This window comes from Oryzias melastigma, linkage group LG10 (assembly GCF_002922805.2).
Source record: "Oryzias melastigma strain HK-1 linkage group LG10, ASM292280v2, whole genome shotgun sequence".
Classification (NCBI taxonomy): Eukaryota; Metazoa; Chordata; class Actinopteri; order Beloniformes; family Adrianichthyidae; genus Oryzias; species Oryzias melastigma.
Window position 1 is genome coordinate 13644283 of NC_050521.1, and position 17818 is coordinate 13662100.

The 17818-nt window shown below is 36.7% G+C and overlaps 1 protein-coding gene across 1 annotated transcript in view; it reads left to right on the forward strand.

Moving 5' to 3' along the window:
* LOC112153224 (dedicator of cytokinesis protein 2) overlaps window positions 1–13081 on the forward strand; it is an 82141-nt gene extending 69060 nt beyond the window's left edge. The window contains exons 32-51 of the mRNA XM_024283251.2: window positions 438–586; window positions 721–806; window positions 1045–1201; window positions 2680–2720; window positions 5178–5268; window positions 6047–6157; window positions 7435–7524; window positions 8225–8329; window positions 8843–8984; window positions 9172–9253; window positions 9387–9471; window positions 9595–9681; window positions 10187–10363; window positions 10904–10987; window positions 11060–11197; window positions 11330–11457; window positions 11583–11784; window positions 11909–12014; window positions 12438–12586; window positions 12837–13081. Coding sequence (XP_024139019.1) covers window positions 438–586; window positions 721–806; window positions 1045–1201; window positions 2680–2720; window positions 5178–5268; window positions 6047–6157; window positions 7435–7524; window positions 8225–8329; window positions 8843–8984; window positions 9172–9253; window positions 9387–9471; window positions 9595–9681; window positions 10187–10363; window positions 10904–10987; window positions 11060–11197; window positions 11330–11457; window positions 11583–11784; window positions 11909–12014; window positions 12438–12586; window positions 12837–12899 — 2273 coding nt within the window. The 3' untranslated portion in view covers window positions 12900–13081. The remainder of the gene's footprint in view (window positions 1–437; window positions 587–720; window positions 807–1044; window positions 1202–2679; window positions 2721–5177; window positions 5269–6046; window positions 6158–7434; window positions 7525–8224; window positions 8330–8842; window positions 8985–9171; window positions 9254–9386; window positions 9472–9594; window positions 9682–10186; window positions 10364–10903; window positions 10988–11059; window positions 11198–11329; window positions 11458–11582; window positions 11785–11908; window positions 12015–12437; window positions 12587–12836) is intronic.
* The last annotated feature ends 4737 nt before the right edge of the window (window positions 13082–17818 follow it).

Here is a 17818-nt window from a genome sequence, read left to right on the forward strand (position 1 = left end):
AAAAAGTGTATTTTTCCTGTGATGAAAATCAAACTAATTGTTATAACGAGAAGTGTTATCTTTCTTTGACTAATGGAAGGGTCACAACAGTGTGAAGAAATGATAATAATTTTAGAATTAAAAAGCTTTTTTTATCCTAACATCAGTATTTCGCTGTTTTCCAGAAGTTATCATATAAAGATATAAAAAATTATCAGTTGTGGGATTTTTTTTCCGTCAAACTCTCCAAATTATGAACTCATGTCAGCTTTTATTATTTATTTATTTATTGCATAATCTATTGTAAGAACCCTACATTTCTTGCTGCAATAGTATATGTTTTTATAAATCAAGAATCATAATGTGAAAAGTGTTGTATGGTAAATAGAAATGCATGCTTCATTTCCTTAATAAACTTTATTTTACTGAATTTTTTTTTTTTTTTTGGTATCTTGCAGGTAGTCATAAAATCTGCTTCATTCCTGGAATGGTGGGTCCCATCCTCGAGATGACTTTAATTCCAGACGAAGAGTTGAGGCGAGCCACCATTCCCATCTTTTTCGACATGATCTCCTGTGAACATACACAGTTTGGGAACTTCCAGAAGGTAGAATATATTATACATGGTTAATAATAAACACACACAAGCTTGCACCAACGCACCATGTAAATAAATCAGGATGATGTTTATTGTATACTGAATTACTCAGTTTCATTTTACTGCCTCTTTCCTCTCTGCAGTTTGAGAATGAGATCATTCTGAAGTTGGACCATGAGGTGGAAGGTGGAGGAGGAGATGAACAATACATGCAGCTCCTTGAGACCATGTACGTCTCAAGCAGGAGACCCAATTTTCTGCCTATTATGAAAAAAAAAAAAAATGTTGAACCATTTTTCTCTTGTCTGTAGCTGTATTTCCAGAAAATCTGGTTTAATTCGAATGTTTAGAATTTTACCTCTTGTACCTTTCCTCTTAGCAGGTCATTAACATATAAAACTCTAAGCGCTGAATTATAGCTCTCTCAGACGTCACTGATGATTAAGGGGAGCATGTCTCCCTGCCAGATTGCTGGACTGTTCTGCTGAAAAGCCCATGCTGAAGCCACAGGTGCAGCACTTCGTCTCCTTGGTGAAGGGTCTCCTCATTCGTCTCCTTGACTACCGCGCCGTCATGGGGGATGACAGTCGCAACAATCGCATGAGCTGCACTGTCAATCTTTTGGTAAGTCCCACCCTCACGTATAAGTTGTTTTTGTCTTTGCTTTAAAACTGAAGAAGCCAACAGCTTTCTTAGAATAAATCCTCTTTTTATTTGTTTCATATTCTCCATATGGGCTTATTTGAATGTAGCCAACTCAACTAATTACAAAGTTGGGTCACAGTTGAACTTTTCTTTATACTACGGTGTGTTTTTTTTACTTTTGCTTGTATATTTCACAGAATCATAAACTTTAATAAAACTTACAAGAAAGATGTAACAGAAAGACAAAAGCAGCAAAGTGATAAAAAGTAAAACAAAAGAAAAAAACAGATGTCTAAAGCTCTATAAAATCTAATCTAAATACATAAATCATGACCCTGGGTTGAGTAAATCTCAGGGTTTTATTATAGATTTCCACTTACTGATCAAATAATAAAATCTGTTCTTATATAATGTTTTTCAAACTGTTATTTTTGTTCATTTTCAACCTATAAATTGAACTTTATAATCTATAAAAACATTGCTCCAAAATTGATCTCTTGGTCCTCTGAATGGGCTGTAGCTTTGTTTTTTCTACAACCTGAAATAATCATTTTCTTTCCAGGAAGGAGTTAGTCATGAATCCCAACCATATGATCGTTTGTGCTGTGGATTAAATCAGGACTCGAGGGCTTTTTTTCTGTCATTTCTGTTTAATTTTAGTCAATCTTTTAAGACCTTTCTAAAATTGGTGTGTGGATCTTTAGGCTTCAATTTTCTATTCAGTGAACAACAAAGAAAAAAAATGTTATCATTTAAGGTCCTATCTTGATCATCTTCTGATCTATTGTAAAAAAAAAAAAATCCAGTGGCCTTTTAATTGTGATTATCCTTTGTTTCTTTTTTTCCTAAATTATTCTAATGTATTCTGGAGTTCTTTAGGATTATTGAGAACACCTACAGCACATTTTTTTCAGTATTAAAATGAACCACAAAATGACTTTGAGCATTTCTTTGATTAATTTATTTAGTTTGGGTTGCCGATAAAAGTATTTTTAGAAAAGTCCACAACAATAAATGCTTTTTAAAAAAATCTCAACTTTGCCAAAGAGTTTGTAAAATAGCTTACTTTATAGTCTCCTCCTCCTTCATTGTTTGCAGTAGTCTGTGTGTGTTTAGAAGTTTGTCTGTGAATGCTTTTATTCTCGCTAATGAGAGGTGGGGTTACATTAGTTAGTTCCACTCCTCTGTTCACTGTACATGTCATTAAACCTAATTAAAATGGAAATGCTGCTCAGAGGCGCATGCACACACTCCCACACATTAGCAGACGCACACAGCCAGAAGCATACGCTGCAGCACAAACACTTCCAGTCGCACCACATTCTAACAAACACTCAGAAAGGCAAATTATTGTAATTTGCACACTTGAAGTTGCTACTGTCTTCATGGGTGATCATCAGTGCCACAAGACATACACACAATTTATGCTAACTCAAGCTCTCTGTCTCTTCTTGCAGAACTTTTACAAGGACATCAATCGTGAAGGAATGTACATCAGGTATTTGCTCCACATTTGTCATAAAATGTGCTTTAGTGGTGCTGCTCCTGCATGGATAAGCATCTCTGGATGTGTGTGCTTGTGTGTTTGCGGGGCTGTATAATCTGACAGGGGATTATATGAGTTCCACTGAATTAATGTCAAAATCCACAGGATCAGCTGGTGGTCTGACTCAGGAGAGAACAGAGTGAGATGTGAGAAGCACAGGGGGTGGGGGGTGAAGAGAAACAGAACAGTGCTGTAAAAATTCTCATTATTGCACATTTTTAATATTTAGAGGTGAATCTAAAGTAGTTCACAACAGCAAAAGATTTGTCTTTACAAAGCTAGCACAGTTATTCAATAAATAATACTTAAGTGCATATATAAACAAAAAAATATAAAATTTTAACCTTTAATAATTACAAAAAATGCTTAAATTTTAAAATATAATCACAAAACTGATTTACTACATTTGATCTATTCAGCCTTTTCATTGTTTTTCTCTCAATTATTTTAAACAAAGCAAGAATTTGCTAATTTGACATAAACCTATCATGAATTCTACACATTATTGTCGTCTGCTGCTGTTTGAAAAAGTGTATGCAAAGATTTAAGCCAAAAGTCAGGCCGTAATCGTCATTGCATTTCCGTTCTCTGCAAAATACATTTTTGCTGAAAAGTCGCAAACGTGAAGAACAGATATAAAGACGATTTCAGTTTTTTAAGCCTGAGCAAACTGACAATGAACTGAAGAGACCTGCAGCCTGATGGAGCAGGCTCTGACACAGCTTTTAGAAATCACGAATGCTGCAAAGACACCATCTGGCTTATTATCAGAATACAGTTTAGCAGCTTCTATCAGAGAGTGTGCCAGCACACATGCAATTAATCCTAATAGTGTGTATGAAAAATGAAACAAATAATGCAGAACTCTGTCATGTGATGCTGGAGTTGGTTTTCAAATGCCGTGATTCTGTTCTACAGGGCAAATAGACTTTAAAGGTTAATCTACGAGACGTTTGGCTGCACATCCAAACTAAAGAACAGAATCCTGAGACGACATGACCTGAATGAGTGAAAGGCTTCACAGCAGTTTAAAAATACTTTATACTTTGGCTTTTATTTGGTTTATTCTGACATTGTTGTTTTGATTCGTATTTTCCCCCCGTACGTTTTCATGAACAGGGTTTTATTTGTTGACTAAAAACCTTCGGGCACCCATGGCACAAAAGTTGAAACATAAATCTCTGTCTTGCTAAATTTAGCTCCTAAAAACAATGTCAGCTCTGAAATCAGTGGACCGTGCTGGAAAAAAAGGAGGGCGGAGGTGTGGCGAGGGGGGGCCCTAGAGAAAGAGAGATTTGAAAAAAAAAAAAAACTTAGAATGACAAAGAATTTGAGGATAGCTACTTTATGTATTTGTTTGTTTGTTTTTTTTCTCTGTAATTGCTGTATGATAAGAAATCATGAAAGTAAATACGCGCTCAGCCTTAATTTGATTATAGCTGTTGTAGACAGAAGATTAAAAAAAAAAAAATCGGAGTGAATCAGTCCCACACATGCTGACTTGTCAACAAAACACTTTTTTTTATTTTGCTTGGTAGCATGAGCCCAAACAGCGGTCTTTTCAGTGGAGCTGCCAAAATGTTCCCTCCACACAGGAGGAGACGAGAAGATCAAACATTATCACACTAGCAAATATAGATATTTGTCTTCTAGAACCTCAGAGTTCCAAATATGCTTCTTTGTTGATCGAGTATTTTGTTGTATTTTAGCCCAATAGCTTTTCAAAACTCAAAATGAATACATGTAATATGTACTGTACTCTATAAAGATTTTCAAAAGCTGGTGATCTGAGGTTTAAACTAATGATATGCATTTCTCAATGAATAATATTCACTGCAGCCTGAACCTTCCTGTGGAAATTCAAACCATTCATTTTATTTTAACACTGAATTCATTCCCTTTCATTTTTTAAACTATTTCAACAATGTTCATTTCTTTTCAATTTCGTCATGACTTTGGCAGCTCTGCAGATCAAGGTCTTTAAAATCTGCTATTAATCTTTTTTTATTTGTTAAAGAAAAACATTCTTTTAGCTGCTTAAGTGACCAGTTAACCTTTTCTCAAAACTTGGCAAATAAAACTATAAAACTCCAGCTTTAAAAATTTTCTACAATTATCGTGCACAAAGAAATCTTTTTTTATTTTATTTTTATTTTTTGGTCTTCAAATAAATATCTTTAAAAACGGACTTCTTATTATGTGAGTTCTTAAAAAAATCCTGTGTTGTATTTATTACAATCTGATGTTTGGGTGTTTTAAAGAGATATAAAGATAAAATATATATGAGTGAAAACATGAACATTGTGCATAAAGTTTTGTCGGTCTCCAGGCTACCCAACAGTGGCATCTAGTGGAGTAACACTTAGGCTGCATCTGACTCCCTCTCTCTTCATTTTTGAATGTTTTTAGATACCTGTACAAACTGAGGGACCTTCACTTGGAAGGAGAGAACTACACAGAAGCAGCATACACCCTGCTGCTCCACTCTCGACTGCTCAAGGCAAGGCAGACTCACGCATCAAACACAGAAACCAAATGATGTTCACTGAAGTTTTTTGCTCTCCCCAATCCTCTATCTGCCTGTAGTAAATGAGATATATATTTTTTATGAGGTGATGAACTGTTACTACATCTCTGACCTCCTGATAATTAAGCTCGAAAGTTAGTTTACAACATTGCACCATTCACTGCTGCAGCTACCCCACTGTGTGTCACATTTACACATCGGCTGTACTTAAACGTGAGCAGATGTGCATCTCTGAATATGCTTGACCTCCTTGGCCTCCTCTCTTTCATGGAAAGTTTGTATGCTAATAATGAGGTGATGAGAAATGTCCTTTTTCTCCTTCTCCCTCTGTGTGGCACCCTGTCATTGATGCAGCTGAACTCTGCAGCTTTTTACTGTCTTCTCTGTCTGCAGCGTCAGCCGTGTCTTTCACATTACTGCAAACTGTGCCACATAGCACGCATCCCTCTTTTTGTTTTCTGTTCTAAGCAGATTAGGCATTTTTGGGAGATTATTGCGCAATTTCTTGTTTGGCTTTCAAATTAATGTTTGTTCATTTGTCTAATTGATAGGATGACTGGGCTTTGTGCTGATGCTTATTGCACACATTCTGTCTGCACATTCTGTCACTTTGGGTCTAACATTTACAGGATCTGTCACAACAACAGCCATAATCTGAGTTGTCCTTATGAGTTCCAGCAATGAGGAGAAAAAAATAACTTCTGAAAATATGTCACTTATTGTGTATGTCTGTTTTTCTGCCTTCCTTTAGTGGTCAGATGACATGTGTAGTCCTCAGTTTGAGTTCCATGGCTCCCAAACGCAGCGGCAGCTCAAAGAGACTCTCTACGACACCATCATTGACTACTTTGACAAGGGCAAGGTCAGTGTGGACTTTATTTACCAAGAGCATCACATCAATGTACTATTACAATGACTCAAAAAATGAAAATCACAATTTTGTTGATTAAGATTTCAACTGCATAAAAATACTACCCCTTTATTTGTCAGTGGGCCTGGGAAAAGTTTTAGCACTGGGCAAAACCAGCCTTTTTCATTGTGATTCTAATGATTTAACCAAAGCTAATCAAAAAGAGATAAAAATGCATCTGAAAAACAGTGACACCTCCCACTGGATTCTGGATTAGTTGCAGCCAGATGCATCTTATCATTTACTTTGGTGACCTGGTAACCAGCAGGGTTAGCTGATTTGGAACATAACTGCTCCTGAACAAACTTCAGAACTTTCTGGAACTGTACTTGAGCAACGGATCCAAATGAGGAATATATTTTGGGAATACTTGGCCAAAATTAATATTACTAAAAACCCAAATTTAGTATTTTGGACTAATTTCAAATGTTTCTGTACAACTAAACATAATCTCAGCAGGTCCAGCTTTTTCATCCACTTAATTACCCTTAGTACACATTACCACAGTGTGGTTTTCAGGTCATACCATCAGGAACTGGAGGTGAAGGACCCAATATGCAGGAATTCAGGCTTGGTGACGGAAACTAAAACATTTAATACATAAACTGAAACATGGCAAAACCGTGTGAGCAACAAAGGAGTAACAAAACAGAGCCAGTGACCAGATGATGTAGAACTGAAAACCACACACTTAACACACTGAAGGACAATTGACAGAAACAAAAACGGCTGTACTACAAAGGCCTGACTCAGAACAAGACGAAACCCAAGAGCATGAAGTGAAAAATCAAACCAAAACACAGAATCCTCCATTTTTTGAGGCATTTTTTTGCAGACACATGATCAGCTGTTGTCAAGCAGAAATATATCAGTTCACAATAGTCATTTTGAGAGGCAAACTTAAAATCCTACTCTATAGTAACATGTAGAAAGCTTAATCTTTTTCTAATTTATTTTAGCTGGTGAAATGTTGTTTAACCTAAACTATTGCAGGAGGAGCACCGTTGTGGTCATTTCCGTTGTATGTTAAACTATCACACCTTAACTTAAGTATCTATAAGTGTTGGTATCACATTTATGATCATTCTCAAGGAGGCTGGGTGATTTCAGAAATGTATTTCCCATCAGTCTGTGAACGCCTGGCTTGAAGTTTCTATCCAAACAGCTGCCATGCAGTTATTTGCAGATTTTTTTTTCCTTCTTTCATTGTGCGCGTTTGTGTGTTTCAGATGTGGGAGGAGGCCATCACTTTGTGCAAGGAACTGGCAGAACAATATGAAAATGAGATCTTTGACTACGAGTTACTCAGCAAAAGACTGGTAACACATCATTATTTTAAAACTAAAACTTTTAGCTTATTGTATTGTTTCCGTACTTCCTTTGACTCTTAAGATCATAGCATTAAAAGACAAACATACGTCTAAGTTGTTGCTTCTTCCTTTTATCTCGGTTAATAAATACAAACCTGGAAATATATAGAAATTTTATTTTTTTCTTTATGTGTGTAATTCACAGTTCTGCATTTAATGCTTACTGACTCTAAAGGAATCCAAACAATATAAGAAATATGTCTTGATATAAACATGCAAACAGATTAAGTTGGTCAGTAAATGTTTTCCACATCCCTTCAGCTCCATCTGATATTTGCCCACTTGATTTATTTTTAATTGCAGCTTTGTGTTTCATGAGGATCTAATAAGCCTAAATTCCTCCTCATTGTTAGTGTTTCTTTCCACCAAGCTGCTCTCACTGTAATAACAGAAATTGTTGTGCTGCCTTTATTTCTTTTTTAACATTGTGTGTCTCTGCAACACAAATTATACCTTTTTCCATTTAGGAGTTTGTAAGGTTCCATAAGGCTATACACTATATTCTTTGTTTGTTCCCCACATCTCTCCTTCTCATGGACCCACATTCTGCAGAAGAAATAGGCATAAAGGGATCATGACTACAAATAGATCACATCTGAAACTCCTGACCGTATATAACACAAGCTTTCCTCATTCCTGTGTTTAATAGGAAAAACAAGCCAAGTTCTATGAGAATATCATGAAGATATTGAGGCCAAAGCCAGACTATTTTGCAGTGGGCTTCTACGGACAAGGATACCCACCATTCCTCAGGGTTTGTATTCAGGATTGTGTCATTTGTTTGAAAATGTACAGCAGTAAAGGAAATAAATATCATTTGGATCATGTCTTTAGTAACTGCAGTCACAAACTGGAATTTTTTGCTGAAGTTTTCACAATAACACATAAATGATGACACATCTGATGTTTGACCTGGATGAGCATTGGACTATGTTAACTTCATTGCTTTATTTTTATTATTATTAATATTTGGATACATTTCTTGTTGAAGTAGATGGAAAAAATAAAAATATTTTTTTAAATGAGCATCATTAGGCTTGATACCTAAAAAACTGATATTCTAGTATTTATAGTTTATTTTATTATTATTATTATTATATCTACTGTATTTCTGTGCCTGTGAGAGAGACTTATTTGTTTAGTTTTTAGTTTTTTAGTCCCCAATTGAACAACTTGACTTTAGTTTAGTATCCAAAAACAGAAATAGGCTTCCAAGTCTGCTAGAAAAAAAGAAATGTCTTTGCTAAATTCTGGTGCTTTTCTCCAGAACAAAGTCTTTATCCACCGTGGTAAAGAGTATGAGCGCAGAGAGGACTTCCAGAATCAGCTCATGAGCCAGTTCCCCAGTGCTGTGCGCCTCAACACCACCACCATGCCGGGGGACGAGTTCAGGAACTCCCCCCTGCAGTGTATCCTCATCTGTAAACATGTAGAACTTTGATCATTCTGCTTCTAAAGTTACACAACACTATTCAAGTAAACAGAAATTATCGTCTACTATATACCATTTAGTTAGCTTTAGTTTTTCTTAAAATGTAAATTGATAAATTAAATTTTATAGCCAGACATTTTTTATTTCCTGAGTTATCTGAAAAGATATCCAGTGTTTTACTGTGCAGCCAGTCCTGGAAATCCCTCCTCGCTTGAAGAACAAACCTGTGCCCGACCAGATCATCAAGTGAGTCCTGTCCAAATGTTGTCAATACAGACATAAATAAAGTGACTATGTAGATTCACAGCAGCTCCAAATGAGTAAAGAGATTTAGTTATTTATTAATCATTATTTCCTCATTTCATCTTCTCATTTGCAGCTTCTACAAATCCAACTATGTTCAGCGTTTTCATTATTCCAGACCTGTGAGGAAGGGGCCGGTGGACCCGGACAATGAGTTTGCTGTTGGTTACTACTTTGCATTATAAACATTTAAATATTTCACACTAACTTATTTAATATTTTTGGCTTGGGATGAAGTATTTGGAAATGTATGTATTTTGCATTCATTCGTTTTATTGTTTCAGTCCATGTGGATTGAGCGCACAACCTTCACCACTGTGTATAAACTGCCGGGGATTCTGCGCTGGTTTGAGGCTACAGACTTGAAACATGTGAGTGCCAGTTTTTTTCTCAACAGCTATGTCTTTTTTTATTTTAATTGTATTTATTGTTCAGAGGATTCAGTCCATTCTTGGAATGTATGTCAAACAAATATGGGTGTGTATTGGCAAGAGTCTGGCGATACAATACTTATCACAATATGGGTCTCAAGATACGATGCTATCAAGATACATCCCACGAGTGTACCAGAACAATCGGTTTACAGTTTTTTGTAGAGTATGATTTAAAAAAGACTCTACCTTAATATTAATGCTCTTTCATTGAAATAAAATGGTCATCTTTATTTAATGATTACGTTAAGGTTGCTACAAGTTGCTTCTATCCAAATAAATTCCTGCTGTTTTTCTTTTGGTAGATTAAGAACTACTTTTTCTTAAAGTGAACAAACAATATTTTCTGATTTTTGAATTGACTTTTCTCTACACCCTTACAAAGAAACAATGTAGTCATTTTTATTACAAAATCTTTTTTGTTCTAATCTACTTTCCTCTTCAGACGACCTTGTCTCCACTGGAAAACGCCATAGAGACTATGGAGTCAACCAATGAGAAGATCCTCAACATGATCAATCAGTACCAGGCAGACTGGAGCCTTCCCATCAACCCCCTCTCCATGCTGCTTAATGGTATTGTGGACCCAGCTGTCATGGGGGGCTTCGCCAAGTATGAAAAGGTGAGTAAACTCCTAATTAATTTGACCCGTCTGAATGTTTTTGTCAATTCTAGAAAGAATTACTGGATAAGATTACCTGTTTCCTAATTTGTTAGACTAATGGCAATGTGATAATCAGGTGGTCTTTGTTGTTAAAAAATACAGTAAGAACTTTCAAAATATTTAAATCACATATAAGATTTATTTTAAAAAGCCCTCAGTCAAGGATAAACATAAAAATCCAAATGTGTTAGTTCTTTAAATTTGAATATTCTCTTGAGTTCTATGATTGACAGAATTCTGCTGTCCTAGTTTCACTGGATTTTAACAGTTTTTAGAGTTTGGTGCATTTTTATACCTTAATGTCATCAATAATACAAAACCTTCAAAATAAAACATCACTGTCCCTGCTGAGTAAGTACAAAGCTTTTCCAATCAGTAAAAACCATGCAGGTGAATCCAAATGTCTACAGTCTAACAAAAGCTGACGGTCATGATGTCACAGATTTATAAAGTTTCAAATGAAAGGTTTTAATGTCAAACATGTCCCGTATCCATCAGGCATTCTTCACAGAGGAGTACTCTCAGCAGCACCCAGACGACAGAGACAAGCTGCTGCGCCTCACAGACCTCATCGCATGGCAGGTACTGAGCATGCAAACCCGTACCGCACATCCTTTACAGCGGCTCTGTTAATCCATCGCGCTTGGTTATTAGATTCCATTGCTTGGTGGAGGAATATCCCTCCATGGAAAGAGGGTGACCGACGACCTTAGACCTTTCCATGAACGCATGGAGGAGTGTTTCAAACAGCTGAAGAAGAAGGTGGAGAAAGAGTATGGAGTGAGGGAACTGGTAAGAACCTGCAAAAACTGATAAGAAATGGGATTTTTGACTTGCCTCAAGTTTTCAAATGTATCTGCTACCAATGCTGCTGTGGTTCAGGCTTTTTCAACCCACTGGTTTTTATTTCTTTTTTTCCTTCAGCCGGACCTTGATGAGAGGAAATCCACTCGTCCTCGTTCCATGCTTCGCTCATTTCGACAGTCCATCATCTCCATTTCCTCCCTGCAGGGATCTGAATGCGGGACTCCAACCAAGTCCCATGCTGACAGGTGCTATGACTATAAGTACTCCATAGAGTAAATAGGAAACCACTATATTGATACAAAAAAAAAAAACCATAAGACGAAAATGGTCTTTAGCACTTCTACTTCTTGAACTCACCCTTTGTTCTCAGGGAGCCCGAGTCACCAAACCATTGGAGCTCCACCTTGCCACGCTCCAGTGGCAGTGTCAGCATGACCACCGTGGACGAGGAGATGGTGATGGTGGGTGATTCGGAGGTCAAAATGAGGAAGAGCAAGAAGAAGAAGAAAAGAAGCAGCATGATCTTCATCTCTGAGGAGAAAGAAGGAACAAGTACAATGAGTAGCAAACGGGTAGGTTTGAATTTAAAAAAGAATATTTCAAAAAAAGACAGAAGCAAAGATTCGAGGGAACTGAGAAAGTGACATGCAAAAGTCTCCAAATGTTTAGTGTGCTGTGTGATCTGTCTCCCTCTAGCTGTCAAAGAAACAGGAGTTTCGAAGTGACACCAACTTGTCTGAGCCAAACGATGTAAATGTGCTGCTGACGAATGCCAACTCCAGATCCCTGCCAGCCATTACAGGTGACACACAACAGCCTGTGCTCTAGCAGCAGTGAAGTGAGTCAGCCGCAGTGGCAAAGAATTTAAAAAAGGAGCTGCAAAAGTACTTTTTTCAGAAGGAGTTCTTTTCTTTAATGAGGAGGAGCTTACAGTCATTGATGAGAAAAAATGTGAAAAATGAACTTTTTAACGATGGTGTTATAATTGTAGAAGTTGTGCAACACATTGAGTCAATTTGCTGATGCTTTGCCACCATCTTAATGAAACAAGTGGTTTTAACTCCAGATTGACACCCACGGTTACACTCATCTCTTTTATGAGCAGAAACTGTGCAAGAGCAGAATTTCTTCAGGACAAATGTGTGACAGCTTAAATTTAAAAAAAGGACGTACGCTGACAGTAACTCACAGACAAACGTTAAATTCAGCTTCTTCTTGTGTGCAGGGATGGCCTTGTCTGTGGCTGGTGGGGCAGAGGAAGCAGATTCATCCAGAGCGCAGAGGGACAGTAAAAGCATGTCGGCCTTTGTGACCTCTGATCGGACAGCAGACAGACGCTCAAAGGGTGTCATTAACCTGCTCTTCAAATCCAAGGTAGAGAGGAACAAGTATAAATCTCATACTAGAGCTACTGCAGGAATATTTGTACGTTTTTATAAGGCTAAAGCCAGAAGATGGTTTAGTCTTTATTTACTTGATTTATATTTAAGCAAGCACTTTCCTAATTAATCATATGTGTTTCTTCAGAGCTTTTACACTAATATTTCTCATGTTTTTTATATTTAAAAGTATTTTTATACCAAAATTTTACAATTTACATTAAACATCTGTTTTACTTTGACAGAGCTCCAAGTCAGAAGATGCAAAGGCCAGTGAAGCAGCCAAAGACAGCAGCAATCACTTTTAAATTTCATGTCTGGTTTGCATCCATGTTTTTTTTTACTTGTTTCTTTAGCCTTATTTTGCTACAACTGTTGATGCGACCACAATAATGGATTCAGTCACTCAATCTTTCTGTTAGTTTCAGTATTGCTGTTTCCTTAGTGGAATTGATTTTGCTCATCAATAAAGCCTATTTTTGTGAAGTGACCTTTTTTTTTTTTCAGTGATTTGAATGATTCCCTGGGAAGCTAAATACCACCTTTCAGCTTTTCAATCAATTCTGCTTCTACAAGAACGGGCAAACACAAACCACCCCACTGATGCGCTTGATTGAAAAGCTTCTTATTACACTGTTATCATCACTGTGACTGAAGTTAATGAGAAAATAATAATTCAACGCCGCACAAAGGCTGCCATGTTCTCCCTCTGGAGTTTTAACAGGAACATCCTGTCAAAATGCTCTGACACTTGCATAACAAACAAAAGGTTAATGGATTCAAATATAGCCTTAGTATACACAATGAGTTTGCTGCATCATGGTAAGCATGTATGCTGTCATTGTTAGCCTTTAAAAAAAAAGTACTTTATATTACATTAAGATATTAGAAATCTGATACCTCGGCTACTCAAAAAGACTTCATAGTTTGTTTGAAAACCCACAGTTGTGGTGCAGTGGTTAACACTCTCTCCTTACAGCAAGAAGGTCCTGGTTTGAATCCCAGCTGGGACCTTTCTGTGTGCATGTTCTCCCTGTGCATGCAAGTGCACTCCAGCTTCCTCCCACAGTCAAAAACCATCTTCATGGGTTAAATGGTTAAAATGCTCCTAGATGTTCATGTTCAAACAGTAGCCAGGACAGGCTCCAGCAACCATGTAACCTAAAGAGAAATAAGTTTGAGAAAATTAACGTATGGAAGTATTGGTTTGGTGTTTCAAGTAGCTTTGCTAACCAGTTTTGTTTAATTGAAATATCTTGTATAGTAAAGGAAAAAATGTAAAAATATGACAATATTGTTTATTTACATTTGTTTTTAGTACAGTTAAAGCCTTGACCTGCTAAGATAACCACTTATTATCCCACTCTGATCATCTTATGATCTATTGTAAAGGCTATGTTGGTTTTAGCCAAAAAGCTAGTGTCGTTTTCTGGGACATAGTTTCTGCAGAGCGGCAGGAGTTCATTAGAAATTCACCTCTAGGTTGTTAGCGAAGCGTTAGCTTTATCCATCTGTTTACACGCTCTCCTGCTAGCTTACAGCCTCTCACAACCCCAACTTCCTCCATCATGAGAAAAATGCCACAAAACATGTTAAAAACACCAAAAATTAGATTTTCATTGGAGTAGGCCTTAAAGATTGTCACATAAAACTTTAAAAACAGTACATATCTTGGAGTCCGTGTTGAAATATGTATATATGTCTAATTTTCCCCATGAAATGTTCTTATCACTCACACAGTGCTGGCACTACTGTCCCAGGTGATGAGAGATGGAGTTAGCACGAGGCAGCTCAGAAGAATGGAGAGGAATAGATATGAAAAAGGGCCCCAGGTGTATTTTAAAGCCTGAAATTAGTTATTTCTGCTGCCTGTAGGTCCATCCTGCCTTATTCTAAACCCACCCAGCTGCATCACATTCTATTAGAGAGTTAGGAAATGAGGTAGGAAAGAAATTTGCTTACTTTTTACTCACATTTTAAACAAAGACATGAAGATTACCTGTTAAAAGAGCAGTCAGGGAGCCACATTTGATTCATATAAATTAGCTAGAGTGTTTAACCAGAGTTCCCAGGACTGGAAAAGGATATTAAGTCAGAAAATATAATTTAAATAGATTTTAATGATTCATGAACTGATTAAGTATTCACCTTTTTCCTCTCTGGAGGTTTTATTTCCTGATGGTTCAATTGGTCAGAGGGTGATGAAGTGGAGCTGAAGCATGGCTTCCTTCCCTTAATAATACTGCCATTAGTCAGTTCCACAACGACCATTACGTTCCAACAAAACCAATTTAAAGTTAGAGACTAAATGTCAGTTTGTGCAGCCATTACTCTGTGCTCGTGTAGGATTAAGGTGAGAAACTTCAGGTTTCTCCAACAGACACCGCTGCATTACTTTACACTTGGCACACCTAATTGCAGACACAAATATATCCATCTACATATCAATGAATAAAACAACAGCCTTTAATAACATACCTGCAGCACGCAATTTGGTGGACATGACGGCACAAGGCTTTAATATTTACATAAAACCCTCAACGCCAAACTAACTAAATGAGAAGTCTACATTTTTACGTTTGTTGACATAAATAATTCAGAGAAGCACTTGTCAAAACTTTTTTTTTGTGTCTTTCTGTCACTCAAAAACTGTTGTGCAAATTTGGTACAAATGAGAAAGACATTTTGGAGCAAACAATTTGTCGAATGCCAATTTTTTTAAACAGGAAAGGTTACTGGAACCTTATTAGCAAGAATGAATCATTAGTTTAGGCTTTGTTGTTTATAAATGGTATTTAAAAGGATTTTTTTATCTACCCAAATCTAAACAATTTTCCTCCATATTAACTACAATGACTCATGTATCAATTAAAATGAGGTTCCAGCTGATTCCAATTTAAAAATGATTCATACTTTCCTGGTCTGAATTAAATTATTGTAATTACAGTGACAAAGTGAACACAAATTAAAAACAAAACAATGTTTTTTTAATTGTTTCTATGTGTAATTTGGGTGTTTAGTCATTCCAAAAGTTGAATTTAACTTAACCGATGCATGTTGTCCATTACATTTGTGAGTATTTCATATTTTTTCAGTGTTTGTGTTAGCTTTTGGGCTGACTTTTAGAAAATTATCAATTTCCTGCATCAGTTTTTGTCTCTCAGCAAAAAGCCACATTTATTGTGTTTGAATGAGAATAGTACAATTAAAACCAAAATGTAAACAATTTTTTTTGAAATGTTTTTAATGTCTTTGTTAGCTTCAATAATTCAGGGATTTGTCCACAATCAGATGTTTAAATTGATTGACACTGTTCACTACATCTGAAAGACAACAGGGATAAATGTATGGCTGGCTCTTTAAATGAAGTTGTTACACTTCATCAAGTGTTAGATAAGGATTAAATGAATGCTGGAGTATTAATAAATACATTTACTTCAGGGTCTGAGTTAGTTGTCTCTTTGATTTTTATGGCTGCTCTTTCGATTAAGCCTGACGGGAGGACGGATGTGGTGGAGCAGCTTCATTGTCAGATACCATAATTAATGTAATGAGTAATGAAAAAAAAGCGAAATTAGGCTGGTTTTGGCTACATTTACAAGACATACAATGAACTTTTTATTTCCACATCAATCTTTCCTGTTCTTTTTTCCTATTAGTTGAAATCAGTGAATGCAGTCTCCCAATTATGCAGCTGTTGTTCAAGTTTTTGTCCACTAGGGGGCAGTGGAACACAACACTAAACTGGCTCATTTGCAAAACAGTGCTTCTCCTCACAGAAAAAAACAGATTCCAAATTTCTCTACAACATATTTCAACACTTTTATCATGTCTTTATCAGCTCCTAAACACGAAAGTTTGAAAGTTTTCCCACAAGGGAAGGGCAGCTCGGCCCCGTGGGAATGAAAGTATCAGCAAATCTGTGGTTCTCACTTCTCCTTTCTACAAAGCAAGTTCAGTCACATCTTGTCACCTCTGCTGCAGACACTTTCAACTTCCCCAAACTTCCCACAAAAGTCAGTCATAAATATTTTCTGCTGACCAATGAACTCTGAGTTCTAACAGGCCTAACGGTTGAAGGAAATGAAGAAAGGAGTCCTTTATACATTATACATCACATCTCATGCAGATTCACTTGTATACTTAAACAGGGAACTTTAAGCTAGATTTATGCCCGACAACTTTAAGGCCAGGGTTTTCTCTGCTCAGCAATGTTTTCAAACACACTACTGCAGCTTCCGAGGTCTCTAAACCCACGTTTGCGCTGATCTTTGCAGGGTCAGTGGCATCATATTGTGTTGTTCTCGGTGGCTCTTAAATATCTGATAGAGCGAGTGAACTGAAGCAAAGCGGACGAGGAACAATGAAAAATGACCTCCTCTTTCTCAGCTGTGGGTCTTCATCTTTATCTAACCAAATTGCTTTTTTCTCATATGTTGAGGTTAACCACCAACCGCTTGGTCACAAAAACAACATAGTAAGATTGCTGTGTAACTCTGCAAAAAACCAAACAAATGAATAAAAACAATCTTTTTCAATGCATCTCCTCCAAGATTGATATCAATGACTTTAATTTCCTGTTGCTGGTTTTTATGACTGAAGTTCCCACTCTGGCCTGAAGGAGGCAGTGTTGAAATGCACTAAGGCTGCCGTCCTCCACAGTAATTGCTTGTTGGCAAAAGCTGATGTGCTGTGAACACAAGCTGCTAAACAGACTGCACAGTGCTGGAAATTAAGGATAATGTGCCAACTATGTATGCATGCCTCTCTGTAACTGCTCTCATATTTTTCATATAATCACGCTCCCCACCATTTGTTTCAACCCGCTTTAGCCTTCCCCTAAAACTGTAACTATCCCCATAAGGTTTCCGAGTACAAAAAAACGAATCATCTTTGTGATATACTTTATCTAAAAGCACATGCTGCTTGCACTCACCCATTCAGGGAGTTGTCCATTATGTTTCAAATAAGTGTAAAATTCCCAAGAAATATTTTTTTGCAGCTTTTGTTTTCTGTGCATAAACCTATTTCATTTAAAATAAAATACAGATGCAGAAGTGAAAGAGCATCTCTTTGGAATGTGTTGGCAAAGTGATTTAATCTATTTGTTACAGAAATGTAGAAACTCATTAACTTTTCCTCACATGTTAGAGTAATGTCTTTTAATTATTTTTATTTTTAATATACGAGTATGAGGCTTTGCACATATAAAAAGAAAGAAAAAAAA